Here is a 13613-nt window from a genome sequence, read left to right as displayed (position 1 = left end):
CAAAATCACTCCAAATATTTTCAAAATAGTTTTTTAGGAAATGGAAATAAAACAAACAACATATATTATATGCTCAGCAAGACAGCAAAAATTTGTACTTCCCCAAAAGTACTTCACAGAGAGAGCAATACACAGGCAGCTAAAAATAGAAGCCTTATGGAGATCGATTACAATGTAAGGACACACACTGGATATATGTTAAACTTTTACTTGAGGGATTAATGGTCATGTTTTAGTTAAATAAAAGCCTTGACTGCAATCCAGGTTCTGCTGAACATTCTGCCCAGGGCAGCATTAATCTCCCTGTTGCGTAGACAGTAGATGAGGGGGTTCACAAATGGGGGCACCACAATGTAGAATGTGGCCGTCAGCAGATTCCTCAGGGAAGGCTTGCTTGGAATGGGGCCCAACACATCCACCACCCCAGAGATGAGAAACAAAAGGAGGATGGCCAGCTGCGGGGTGCAGGTGGATACAGCTTTGTTCCGGGCTTCCACTGAATGGATCTTGACCACAGTTAAAAATATATTAGCATAGGACACAAACATGAAGGCAAAACACACCAAGACAAGGCAAACGCTCACAGCAATGAGCACAAATTCAGAAAGCTGGACATCTGAGGATGAAATCCGCAGAACTTGAGGAATGTCACAGAAATATTGCCGGATCACATTGGTCTTGGTGAAGGGCAGCCAGAACAGAGCCCCTGTGTGCATAGCAGAGTAGACCAGGCCAGAGGCCCAGGAGCCAGCTGCGGCCTGGGCGCACAGAGTAGGGGTGATGGTGAGCCCGTAGTGCAGAGGGCGGCAGATGGCCACGTAGCGGTCATAGGACATGACCACCAGGAACGCAATCTCTGCAGCTGCAAACAGTGCATAGAGGAATATCTGTGCAGCACACTCCATCAGGGAGATCATCTTGCTGCCTGTCAGGGAATTCACTACAGCCTTGGGAACTACAACAGAGATGCTGCCGAGGTCGAGGAGGGCCACGTTGCTTATGAAAAAGTACATGGGAGAGTGCAGACGTGTGTCTGTCACAATGATTGCGACAGTCACAAGATTCCCTGTCAACGCTCTCAGATGGATCAGTAAGAACAGCACCCCTTGCAGAACCTGGAGCTCCCGGGAGCCTGCAACATCCACGAGGAGGAATTCTGTGATGATGGTGAGGTTGTCCATGTCTGCCAGCCTGCCGTGGTATCCACAGAATCAGATGTTATAGGAGCAAAAGGCTCAATAAGCAGGATGTAGAGCTTTCATTAGAACTGCAGTTTGTGGGGCCGGGGAGATGGCTCAGTAGAATAAGTGCTTTCCTGGCAAGCACAAGGGCCTGATTTCAATCCCTGGTTCCACCAAAAAAAAAAAAAGATTAGAAAAGAAAAAAGTAATGCAGTTTGGCTTCTAATCAGAACTCAGGAGAGAAGAAATAAATAAAATAAAATACTTGAACTCCAGTTAAGGTACATGTTTCTGTTTTTATTTTCTTTCCCCAACTTCTATCCTTTTATTTTCTTCATTCATAGGATGAGAGAAGTAAGCAATACAGTATTTAAAATGAAATCAATTCCCACAAGCCAATTTTTGGCACTTTTAAAATATCTCCCTCCATGTTCTCTGGACACCTAAGTGTCAGTCCCCTTTGCTTCAGTTTTGCCTGGATGTCTCGTGCGTCATCTGTGAGAGCTTCCACAGTGGCACTCGGGTTTGGGAATCCCACCCTGCTCCTCATTCTCCAGGTCCTGGCTGTTTTCTGTGGCTGACTGCTCGCAACTGTTTTACCCTAATAGACTGAAAGTAGGACTGTGGGCTTCTCCTGCAATGACTTTGCTCTGAGTGACCCCAGGCCGGTCACTTTGCCTCCTGGAGCTCTTCCAGCCCTGCGTGTGAGCCCTCTCTCTTCCCCCATGCACCATCATCCATGCAGGATGCGATTTCATTGTGGATGCTGCAAGGGGTTAACTCACATTTTAGGCTATAAATGTAAATCTTGTGCCTTCTGTTGTAAATGTATATTCACCCACCGTTCTAGGTTGTTTAGCAATTAGTGGCTGTTTCTTGATGTTTGCAAGATAAAATCCCTTCCTCACATTCCTGTAAACAAAGTTAGCTTACAGAGATGACTTCAAAGGAAACTAAATGGGCTTTAACTTCTTGTAAACTCAGGCTAAGAAGAGTGCATGCAGGTACTCAGGTGCAAGATAACCAGATACTAAAACAAAATGCCAGGAAATTTAGTTTGAGTAGTGGTCACAATGATCCTGAAAGCATTATTTTGTGTCAGATAATGAATTTATTTATCAAACTGGATGTGGTTCCAGGTTTTTACAACCCCCGTACTTCCTAGGCTATCCGCCTTTTGGTTGCTCCCGTGTGAGAGCTGACCAGGGGCCCTGAGCTCAGTAAAAAATGGCTTTCCAAATTCCAGCCTGACTGATCTGGTTCCTATTCTGAGCGATCCACAGCAGAGGCAAAAATTCTATTTTCTTTTTGGCAACATAAGGCCAGTTCCTTTCCTGCACATCTTTGTTAGTGTATTTTATCTTCAAACAAGGAAAAGTAACCGCTTGAGTTACTCCAAGGGTACACCTCTTCTAGGCATCAGCTCTAACATGCACTGGGTGTTCATGCTCTCTGCAGACCTGGCTCCACTTACTCTCATAATTTTACTAAAATCTCCTGATCCTAAGATCATTATTTGAATTTATTTACCTGAAATCATTTTAGAACATTCAAAATCATAAGCAATTTCTTTAGAAATTACTTTTTCAGTACTAAATTTAGTTACATAGAAAGGCACCAAATTGTCTTTAATTTTTATTGATGAAGAACAAAACTGATTTATTATAATATAGGAAATGCCATCTACTTCTTCGCTAACAGTGTGTATGTAACTAATTTACCTTTTCAAAAGCATTTACAATGTTTCTAACTTTCATGTGTATAGTAATGATTTCTTTACAGTTGTGTATTTATTTGGCTTTACAGTTTTTAAGTAGTATTTTATATGAATTGCTTTCTCTAATGATCCCTTGAAGTACATGTATTGTTTTCTCTTAACTTTATGTTGCTAAATGAAGAAAATATCCTTTGAGTGTAGATTGTTACTATGAAAGCCAGTATTAATTGTTTAATGGGATATTATTGACATCCTGTAGGTTATTCATGCCAACCACATGATGATTATTTTGAACTCCTTTATTAAAATAACAGGGAGCTGGGGAGATGGCTCAGTAGAATAAACGCTTGCCTGGCACGCACAAGGGCCTGAGTTCAATCCCTGGTTATGCAAAAATAAATAAATAAATAAATAATAAATAAATAAATAAATAACAGATATGGGTCACAAAAATCTTCTCAATTTTTATTATTATGTTTTAAATTTATTATTATTATTTACATTTTGTGTGTGTGTTTGTGTGTGTGTGTGTGTGTGTGTGTGTGTGTGTGTGTGTGGCCAGTTCAGCCCACCAGGGGGCAGGGCAGGCTGGCATGTGGTGCTGGGGGATCGAACCGCGGTCCCTGTGCTTTGCCAAGCTTGCTCCAAGTAGGTGCTTTAGACCACTGAGCCATCTTGCCAGCCCCTTCTTCTCATTTTTGATCTTTCCTTATTATATGAAATGAGTGATAAGTTTACCTTACATTTCTATTCTTCAAGAGCATCAGGATCCAGCACAGAAGAAGAAATCCATGGATTTTTCCTTCATTCCCATCTTTTTGTCAGTTGCATTTTGAAATTATTTGGCTCACAACTTAGAATGTAGAGAGCAGCATGATTGTGACTGCTAATTTTCCATCTAGTATCAAATAGGTGACATATACAAGGATCAGCATTATTGTTTTAGTATCTTTTAAAATTCAGCTACTACAAGCTGCCCATAATCATGACCATGCCAGATAGCTCAACTCTTTTGTTTTGCTAATTTAAAGACTGTTTTCCTATGTGATCGGGCATGTGTGAAGTGTACGTAAATTTCATTGCCTTATATATTTCTTAGTTATACTTTTAAATCAACCTCAAGAAACTGTTTAGTTAATGTGTCTGCTTCTCACTACCAAGGGGATTCCCAGTCACTAAAATTTCTGTCTCCTGTCCTAGCCCACACAGGACATGAAACACAGATCCTCAGAGAGCATCTGGGGAACTAATTGTCTAAAGCAAACTAAACCTGGGACAATCTGTCTATTCTCCAAGCACACATACATCATATGGGCCTAAAATAGTTACACTGGAACTATTAAGTATTTCCAAGTGTTAAGACTTCAAAGTATTTCACAGTTGCTTATACGGCAAGCATTGATTAGCAATGTTAGGATGGAAATGCAATAAAAGTAGATTGATACATACGAGGTAATGTGAGCTCTGAAGCAATGATTCTGAGCTCACTGACTTGAATAGTGAACCCACACAATGTGAAGAGGACTGGTGAAATCCTCCCCTTGCTTTTTTCTTCAGTGAGTAAAATGCAAACTAACTTCTGGGTGAAACCTGCAGTGTGGAGCATGGGTGCAGCCCTGCCTCTGAAATAGCTGTGAGCCTCCCGTATCTTCCCCAAGGACACCTGGGGCTACACTTCTGATGAGATCAGGAGACCCAGTCATCTTAGCCTCCAAGGAGCCCACATTTCCTTCAGTGTCTAACTGGCAAGGATTTCTGGCTACACTGGTGAGACTAATTAAGTTTGCAATAGACTTTTTAAAAGCATGTGTGGGGCACTATCATTAAAAGTGGAAACAGTGAAAAACGTTCCATACAGCCCTGGATAGTCAACAATATTCCAAGTTCACAACTATCAGTAATTGACTTGCTGTAGGAAGTGACACAGTGTTGGCATTGCACAGCAGGTGTGCTATGAGGAGGTCAACATCTCCTGCGAGTTGGCACTCCTCAGAGGAAACAGGATGTTGAAGACTCATTCATAAGGCACACCTAAGTCTAAAAAGAGGTTTGTGCTAACATTGCTTAAACAATTAAATGTATATATCTTGTACTCTGGGCAACCATTTTTTTATGTGTATAGTACAGGGTCTATAGGGTCTCATTACACAGATCAGGTGCATAGTGATCCTTCTATTTTCAGCCTCCCAAGTGCTGGGATTACGTGCACATACCACCACACCCAGTCACATTCACAATTTTAGCACGCCCCAGGACCAGGGCCGGCACAGTATGCTGAGGATTGGAACTCAGTCCCTGCACCTGCCTAAACAGGTGCTTTAATCCACTGAGCTATCTGGCGGACTCTAATTTTTTTTAATAAAAGAGAATGCAAATTGTTAAGAGAAAAAGAAAAACATTATAAATGATAAATAATTTCATTAAACAAAATGATGGCAATTCAATAATGGTGATTGTATTACATAATATTACCTTCAAATTAACTATTTAGATTAGTAGATATAAGCATGCAAGTTTGGGGCGAAAAAGAAAAAGAGGGTTGGGAAGATGATCTGGAAGACGATCAGCACACTCATATAAGCACCTGCCTAGCAAGCATCAGGACCTGGGTTCAATACCCGGTATGCATGCTGCATCTGCCCCAGAACCCAGGGAGCGCTGTGCCAGCCACCAAAGCCAGCCGGGGTGGGGAGGCTACGGTAGGAAGGAAGATTGAGACAGGAAAGAAAACACTAGGCATTAAATGCTTATTTGAATAGGCCACCATAACTAAAGACAACAATATGCAATGTGTTCATGTTAATCCATTATCTTGTTTTGAAATTTTGTTTTATTTTTTCTCTTTAAAATCAATTAAGTTAAATTAAAAAAATCCCTAGAGCAGAGCATTAAAAAGGCATTAGCAAGGCTTCAGTTTTCACACTTCAATTATTTTTCAGAAATGGTAGGTTGTTTCATGTCAGTGTACAATAAGGGAAGGACCCCAGCAATTACATGAAAGTTTGGTGAAAATGCTTCATCCTCTCTCACATCATCTATCAGTGGAGGGCAGAGTTTTGCAGAACGCGTGCAGAGAAATGGGGATTCACTTGCCTTCAGCACCTCCAGCACTCCTGCTGGCTCCACCACCTCTCACACTGCCACACTGGTGCCCACACCTGGCCCTGTGGGGCATTGCATGCGAACACTTCTCAGCACACTCACTGCCGTCCTCACCCCTGTCCAGAGCAGTGCCCATCATGAGTTGCTGATGTGTGACAGCTATCAGGTCAACATCAGATGCAGGGAGATTCACAGCGTACTCCTTCCTATTTAAAATTGCATCAGAAAAATAATGATTACCCTTAGATGCTGTGTACATTGAGTTCTTATTTGTGTGCAAAATAGAAATAGATAGATAGATAGATAGATAGATAGATAGATAGATAGATAGATGCTTTATTTATTTATTTTCTGTATTTTAGAGAGCAGTCTACAGGATGTTTAGGGTCTCACTACCAGACTGGACCCATAGTGATCCTCCTGTTTAGAGCCTCCCAAGTGCTGGGATTACAGGTGCATGTCACCACGCCCAGTCTCAATTGCCAGCTCAGCACTCCCCCGGGGTGGGGCTGGCAAGGCAGGCCCTATACCTCTGTTTTAAACTGAATATCTTGAACTGCATATAACTGTGAGCACCACCTGGATGACTCTCCTTGAAAGGAGAGCAATTGTCTCCATGTTGGCTCTACCTGGCCCTATTTCCTTGTACTGATCTGTACAGAGTTGGCTAGAACGTTCCTTATCCCCTCCCTTGGCCTTAAGCAATGCACATCAGCCCAGCCCAGGCACTGATGCAGTCTTCCAGAGAAGTGACAGAGCAGTGCTCCCTGGCCCCGTAGCTCCCTAAAAACGTGTGTGAGTCAGGAGGGATGGAGGGCTGTGCTTCCTGCTGTCAGCTGAGCCTCAAGGTAAGAGGCTGCGGCTTCCCGGGGAATGAAAGCTCACACATGAGAGCTGGAGCCCCGACTCCAAAGCGTTGGATGCTGCCTAGAACTGTGCTTTGCAGATGGCTCCTTCAGCCTATCCTTCTCTCTCTGCACACTTCAGGCTTCCTTCCTGTCCCAGCTCTTGCACTCGCCTCCTTCCTGACATAGCTACAGTCACTCATCCCTGAGCCCCTCCCCTCTAGATGAATTACTAAGCCTGAATTCAGCTTTGGGGTGTATCCTTTATTCTGGTTACCCATCGTTCTAGCTGGACTTAGCACCCCCTGGCTCACAAACATGCCGTAGTGTGCTTGTTCCCTCCGTGCATCATGCTGGAAGAGGTGGACCAGAGGAGCCCATCAGAAGTCCCATGACTGTCCCGTGGGCTGTGAATGCACGCTGCCCAGGCCTTGCCGAGGCCCAGGAATGGCCCTGCACATATTGATAACAAGGCTCCAACATTTGAAAAGCACAAGGCTGATAGAACACATTCCAAACCTTTTTATCTCTGAATCTTTGTGGTTTTTGTAATTGATAATTTATCACTAATATTTGTTTTCTTATTTATTATTGTGGTGGGATTAATAGACTGCAAATAACACTCACATCTAAATGCCATCAGCAAACATGTCTTTCGGTCTGTTGGCTACAATAGCCAGTCTACATTTATCTGGCTGGAGCAAGACTGCATTTTGAATTAGTGAGATGCTAGAAAGTGTGATGCGTATATACTCTTGTGTATCATCATAAAAAAGGAAAGCAGTCATTGTGCACGCTGCTTTTCATAGCAGAAGTGGAGCTGAGTTTGAATTTCCACTTACGCATCAGTGGTACATTCAGTGGCAATAATTGAAATGTGTCAGAGAGAAGTGAGAGAAGGCTTAGACACCTGGAGAACACGCTGGCCTCAGCGGGCCACGTACGGCGACGAGGGGCCTAGAAATACGACAGCTCCACTGATAGTGTTCAACTCCTCTACTTCTCATTTTTATATCTGCTCTTACAGTGAGAGCTATACTTTCACTGCCCGCCATAACAGTAGTTATCTTTTATTTTAGGTTGTAGAATTCTTTCAAGCATCTTCTGTATGGCTGACTTGGTACACATAAATTTATCTAGTTTTGCTGATCATGAAAAGCTTTTATTTCTTCTTTGATTTGAAAGGAAAGCCTTGGGCTGGGGAGATGGCTCAGTAGAATAAGCACTTGCCTGGCAAGTTCAAAGGCCTGAGTTCAATCCCTAGTCTGCAAAAAAAAAAAAAAAGGAAAAGAAAGCGTTCCTGGGTGTAGTAATCTTGGTTGGAAATTCTTTCATTTGTTTCAGAAGGTGAAACATATCCTCTTGTCCCGGGCACAGTGGTATACACCTATAATCCTAACACTTGGGATTGTTGTGAATTCAAGGCCAGCTGGGTTACACACTGTGTTAAAGAGTTTAAAGCCAGCCTGGAGCACATAGTGAAAGCTTACTTTGAAATAAAAGAGAGACAGAGACAGAGACAGAGACAGAGACAGAGACAGAGACAGAGAAAGAGAAAGAAAGGGAGGAAGGAAGGAAGGAAGGAAGGAAGGAAGGAAGGAAGGAAGGAAGGAAAAGAGGGCAGGAGGGAGGGAGAAAGGAAGGGATACCATGGTATGGCCTCCTCAACTTAGAAACTCCAGTAGTGTACCTACAGCTCTTCTGATAGGGCTGCCCATAAATATGACATTGTCATTTCATTTTGTGTATACTTTGAAATCATTATTAGTGCTACACTGTAGGCATTTGACTACAGTATTTTGTGGTGAAAATGTACTGTAGCCATGTCTACAGGCCACCTATACACAGGCATCCAAGTCTTTCCCAAGATTAGGGAAGTTTACGGCTATTTTCTGTGCCTGCAAACTTTGTTTCTTCCACTTCAGGTAGGTCTCACCAGACTGTCTTCAGTGGTGTCACAACTATCTTGGATGCTATCTTTATTCCTTTTGCCTTTTCTTTTTGTCTACTCAGCCCATGTGGCTGACGCTGGGAAAAGTAGCTCTCAGGGACTTCTTAAGCTGTGCACATCAGGAGTTCAGCCACCGCAGTGTGCAGGCAGGAAGGAAAAATCACCGTGGATTTGTGACTAGTGTAACAGCTCGTGCTTCTTCTGAAGGACTCCAGTGAACCTCAGCTCTCCACCACCACCACCACCGCCATAGACTTGGGTCTTGGGGGTAGCACCACCTGGTGGGGAAACAGCCTGTCCCCAGTTAAAATCACAGGGCACTTCAGTGATGAAAGAAGCCCAGCTTGATTCCATGTCTCATCTGGCAGTTTCAGTAGCACAGTGACAGAGACAGCCCAGCTTCCCCACCAGAGCTGGGAGAGGCAGAAAGTCAGCTCTGAAAGCAGCTACAGCTCTGACTACTCTGGAGACTGCAGTCACCACCCGGCCCACCCCAAATCACTTCCACACGCCCTAGAAAAGCTGCCTGAGATTTACATTCCTCAAGATAAGGACACAGGGTGAGCAAGAAGCAGGAAAACATGACACCTCTGAGAAGAACTAATGAAGTTCCAACAATGGGTTCTAAAGAAGAGAGAACTGCAAAATGACAAAGAATTCTAATCTGAAGAATTCTAAACTGAAGGTAGTTAGTGATCATGAAAGCATACCTCAAAACTAATAAAAGCAGGACAACAGTAGAAAAACCAAGAGAAATTGTATAAAGAAGCAGAAAGAATTTAAAAGAAGCCAGTCATGGGCAGCAGGAGCAGCCTAGGAAGCACCATTCGGAGGACTTGTGGGCTGCAGTGAGGAGATCAGTGGCCTCCACCCCGTGTGCAGGACGAGATCCCAGCAGGAGCAAAGGACAGGGGACAAGAAAGGAAGCGGAGAGCCCTTGGGGGCTGGGGACCGCGCAAAGGTGTGCACTCTACTCACCCCAGGATCTGGAAAGGGGAAGAAAGTCATGAAACCCAGAAAGCCCACTCAAAGGAATAGCAGATATAAAGAAATCTGATCTGATAATGGTGCCAATTTTAGGACAGAGAGCACCAGGGAATGCCAACCAAATGTCACACAGGGAAGTCACCAGCACCATACGGGTTGTGCTGTCAAAGTCCAAACCCAGGGGAAAAACCCGCAGTCAGCAAGACATAAGACAAACTTCCCACATGAGAGAATTGAAAATGATCAACAGCGGACTCCACAGCAAAATCTCTTTAGACCAAAGTCAGTGAGCTAGAATATTCAAGATCCCCGAAGGAGAAAAGCACAACTTAACAGCGAAATAAGATTCACCTTGCAAACATCTCTCATGTATGAAGAGAAGTAAATTCTTTCCAAGCCCAGAGAATCTCGGGGAGTGCAGCACTGCTGGCCTGCCTCACTGCAGAGCAGGCACAGGGCCACTAACGGGCAACATAAAAATTCTGAGTAAATGAAACTCAAAAGTTTAAGAAATGTCAGCCACAATCTGGATACTCAAGGACTGAAGCAGTGTGTAAACAATTTTATGAGAGCACCATGGCTAAAACATAGACCGAATTCAGTACTCAGGCTTGAAATATTCAGAACTATAGCAAAATAAAATAGTGGAGACTTTTAGAGACAATTATGTACATTCTCACAGCAATATATAAAATTTAGAAGGAAACAAAAGGTTAGGGCATCTTTGTCTAAAATCATTTCTTCCAGTGATCTCTGTGCAGCTTCTTTCCATCTGTTTGTTTACGTGACCGGCCTTACAGGACCGTATCTTGGGGTGAGATAGGCAGTGGACCGGAAGGGGGTGCCTTACGGATATAGGGACTCTAGAGTGAGAATGTATACGTGTATATACATGACCATACACATATACATTAGCACGTGTAATTTTTTCTGTTCCAATACTGTTTTGTACTCTCTTTAAAAATAAAAGAGGGCTGGGGAGATGGCTCAGTGGAATAAGCGCTTCCCTGGCAAGTGCAAGGGCCTGAATTCAATCCCCGGTTCTGCAAAAAAAAAAAAAGAAAGAAAGAAAGAAAGAAAGAAAGAAAGAAAGAAAGAAAGAAAGAAGAAAGAAAGAAAGAAAGAGAAAAGAAAATTTAAAAAGAAGAAAAACAAGTGTAGGCAAATGTTTGTGTGTGTGTGTGCGTGTGTGTGTGTGTGTGTGTGTGTGTGTCCATGCTTACAAGTGAGGACACTGTCCTCAAGTCAGCAGTGCCCCATTTGCTTCCCCTAGATTTGTCTTGGGGTAATTTATCCTTCTTTATGTTCTTTGTAACTAATTTTCTTGAAAAAAGAAATAGCAATGAGACATTTTCATAACAAGTTGGTAGGACAGATACAGTAATTTATATATTGCATATTGTTGTCTTTGTTGTAGTTATTCATAGTACAAGATGCAGACATTATATCTTGTCTAAATACTATTAGTACAAATCTTTCTTCTCATTTAACTAAGGAAAGTAGCTGTTTATCCTATTTTCTCTATACTTGTCCTTGGCTTCCTCTCTGTTTCATGCCTGTCTCCTCTTCTTTCGTTCCCCTCGTGCAAGTCCCACAGTCATTTCGTTATTTGGTTCTTACTCTTTCTCTACCCCATCCTTGACCTAGATTTCCAGGCTATCCCTTTAGTAAAGTTTAGCTTAAGCTCTTAATCAAGACTAGCTAGAAGACCTGAGAAGGCACTTACTCTCTCATCTACAGACTCCTGCACCTATGAAACCATGTCACAACAAAGAACCAATAGACTGCACAGAAACTCTGAGACAGAAAGAATACAGCTGGATTGAGAGATACAATTGGGTTCAACTACAGTAATGCCTACTACACATTTTTAACCTGACCAAGTACTTATGCTATTTCAAGAGCATTTTTTCCTAAGAACTCGTTCCAAATAGTCCTTTTTAGTATCACACTTATTATGAACTTACTCCACCACACACAATGCTTGTGAGTGCCCTCTTCACCTCTGTGTTCCTCAGGCTGTAGATGGCCGGGTTGAGCATCGGGGTGAAGACACCACAGAGCATGGAGATGAGTCTGTCTCTGGCAGGCGAGTGTCGGCTGGAGGAAGGGCGGATGTAGGTGAAGATGGCTGTGCCATAGAACAGGCAGACCACCAGCAGGTGGGAGGCACACGTGGAGAAGGCTTTGCACTTCCCTTCTGCAGACTGGATCTTCAGGATGGTGGAGATGATGTAGACGTAGGAGACCAAGGTGGTCAGGAAGGCGCTGGTCCCAAAAACACCTCCAATCACGAGAGCAAGCATTTCAGCCACGTAGGTGGATGAACAAGACAAGGCCACGATTTGTGGGATGTCACAATAGTACTGATTAACCAGATGGGACCTGCAGAAGGACAAGCTGAAGGTGGCCACCGTGTGGATGGCAGAATTGACAAAGCCAGCTGCCCAGGTCCCCGACACCAGCTGAGTACAGCGAGCTTTGGTTATGATGACAGAGTAGCGAAGAGGGAAGCAGATAGCCACATAGCGGTCGTAGGCCATGGCAGCCAGCAGGAAGACCTCAGTCCCAACTAAGCCTACCAGGAAATACAGCTGTAGAGCACACCCAACAAAAGAAATGGTATGGTCCTCAGTCAAGAGGTTCTGGAGCATCTTGGGGACAGTAGTTGAAGGGCAGAATATGTCTAAGAGAGACAAGTTTGCCAGAAAGTAGTACATGGGTGTGTGCAGCTTTGCCTCAGTCCCAACGGCCAGGAGGATGACCCCGTTTCCTACCAAGGTGACCTGGTAGATGATGGAGAAGGCCACAAAGAGAGGGTAGCGCACCTCCGGGAGGTCAGAGAGGCCGATGAGGATGAAGTGGGTCACTGTGGTGCCATTGTGAACCTCCATCTCCCCTCTGCACTGCTGTCTCTCTGGAGGAAAGAAATCAGTGAGCACAGCTTAGAGAGGCAACCACAACATACCTTTGAGATTTTTGGGAGAAATATCTGTGACTCAATTTAGAAATTTGGGGATTTTAGCTTCTGTACTCATGGTATTTCTTGACATAGTCATCCTCTGATCGTCATGGGAGGATACCCTCTCTGTGCTAAGGAGATCCTTGACAAGTAATCTCTTTCATTATTATTTTAGTTTTCTGTGTTATGGGGGTTTTAAAATTTGATGATGACATTTTCACATCCTTCTAGAGACTCTGGCTCATTGTTTTTCAGTTACTCTACTGTGTAATTTTCAAACACTGTTGTAATACTAATGCCTTTGGAATGAAAACTTGTCTATGGTATAATTTGTGATGTGTATTATATATATTTTGTATTACATATCACATATTCATGTATCAGACAGGTTATCATATATTATAGGTAAATACGTTCATATTCTTCCTACTAACTTTAAAAAATACTAGCAATTATACAAATAGGAATTCATGAATAAATAATCTGATGAAGAATTTTATAAATGATTTATGTTCAAAGTATCTACTGAAAAGATTTAAGAATGGAAGGAATGTTGTGGGACTGTCCTGCTACAAGGTTGTATATGGTTAGATTTCTGGACTTATGTGTAAATATAAGAATTATATAATTCTTTATGCCTATTATTAAAATGTATTTTAATTTTTAAATGTTTTTTCATCATATTCTGTAGGGACTTAAAGTTCAACATATCAGTACTTGATGAAAAATACCTGTTCCATGTTATGCCTAAGATTTTTGATATTCAGACAGATAGTGACCTTAAGCTTAACAGCCTAGTTTGTATAGTAATAACAAACTTCTCTTCTGGAGGGTTAACAACCTAAGTTTGCAGAACAAAAATTAGAGA

The 13613-nt window shown here is 42.8% G+C and overlaps 2 protein-coding genes across 2 annotated transcripts; both read right to left on the bottom strand.

The window, feature by feature from the left end:
* Positions 1-236: 236 nt before the first annotated feature.
* LOC101587824 (olfactory receptor 14I1-like) lies at positions 237-1181 on the bottom strand. Its single transcript, XM_004648289.1, has one exon. It carries the CDS (start codon positions 1179-1181, stop codon positions 237-239), a length of 945 nt encoding a protein of 314 aa, XP_004648346.1.
* A 10557-nt stretch (positions 1182-11738) lies between these two features.
* LOC101587432 (olfactory receptor 5V1-like) lies at positions 11739-12677 on the bottom strand. The gene has a single exon (XM_012513241.1). It carries the CDS (start codon positions 12675-12677, stop codon positions 11739-11741), a length of 939 nt encoding a protein of 312 aa, XP_012368695.1.
* Between the last annotated feature and the right edge of the window lie 936 nt (positions 12678-13613).

The sequence above is a fragment of the Octodon degus genome, unplaced genomic scaffold (genome assembly GCF_000260255.1).
Source record: "Octodon degus isolate 3935 unplaced genomic scaffold, OctDeg1.0 scaffold00380, whole genome shotgun sequence".
NCBI lineage: Eukaryota > Metazoa > Chordata > Mammalia > Rodentia > Octodontidae > Octodon > Octodon degus.
The sequence above is the reverse complement of the archived record's forward strand: the minus strand, read 5'-3'. Positions and strand labels throughout refer to the sequence as shown.

Bases quoted from the DNA above. Each gene is read 5' to 3' on its own strand.
- LOC101587824 (XM_004648289.1), bottom strand. From the start codon at position 1,181: ATGGACAACCTCACCATCATCACAGAATTCCTCCTCGTGGATGTTGCA.
- LOC101587432 (XM_012513241.1), bottom strand. From the start codon at position 12,677: ATGGAGGTTCACAATGGCACCACAGTGACCCACTTCATCCTCATCGGC.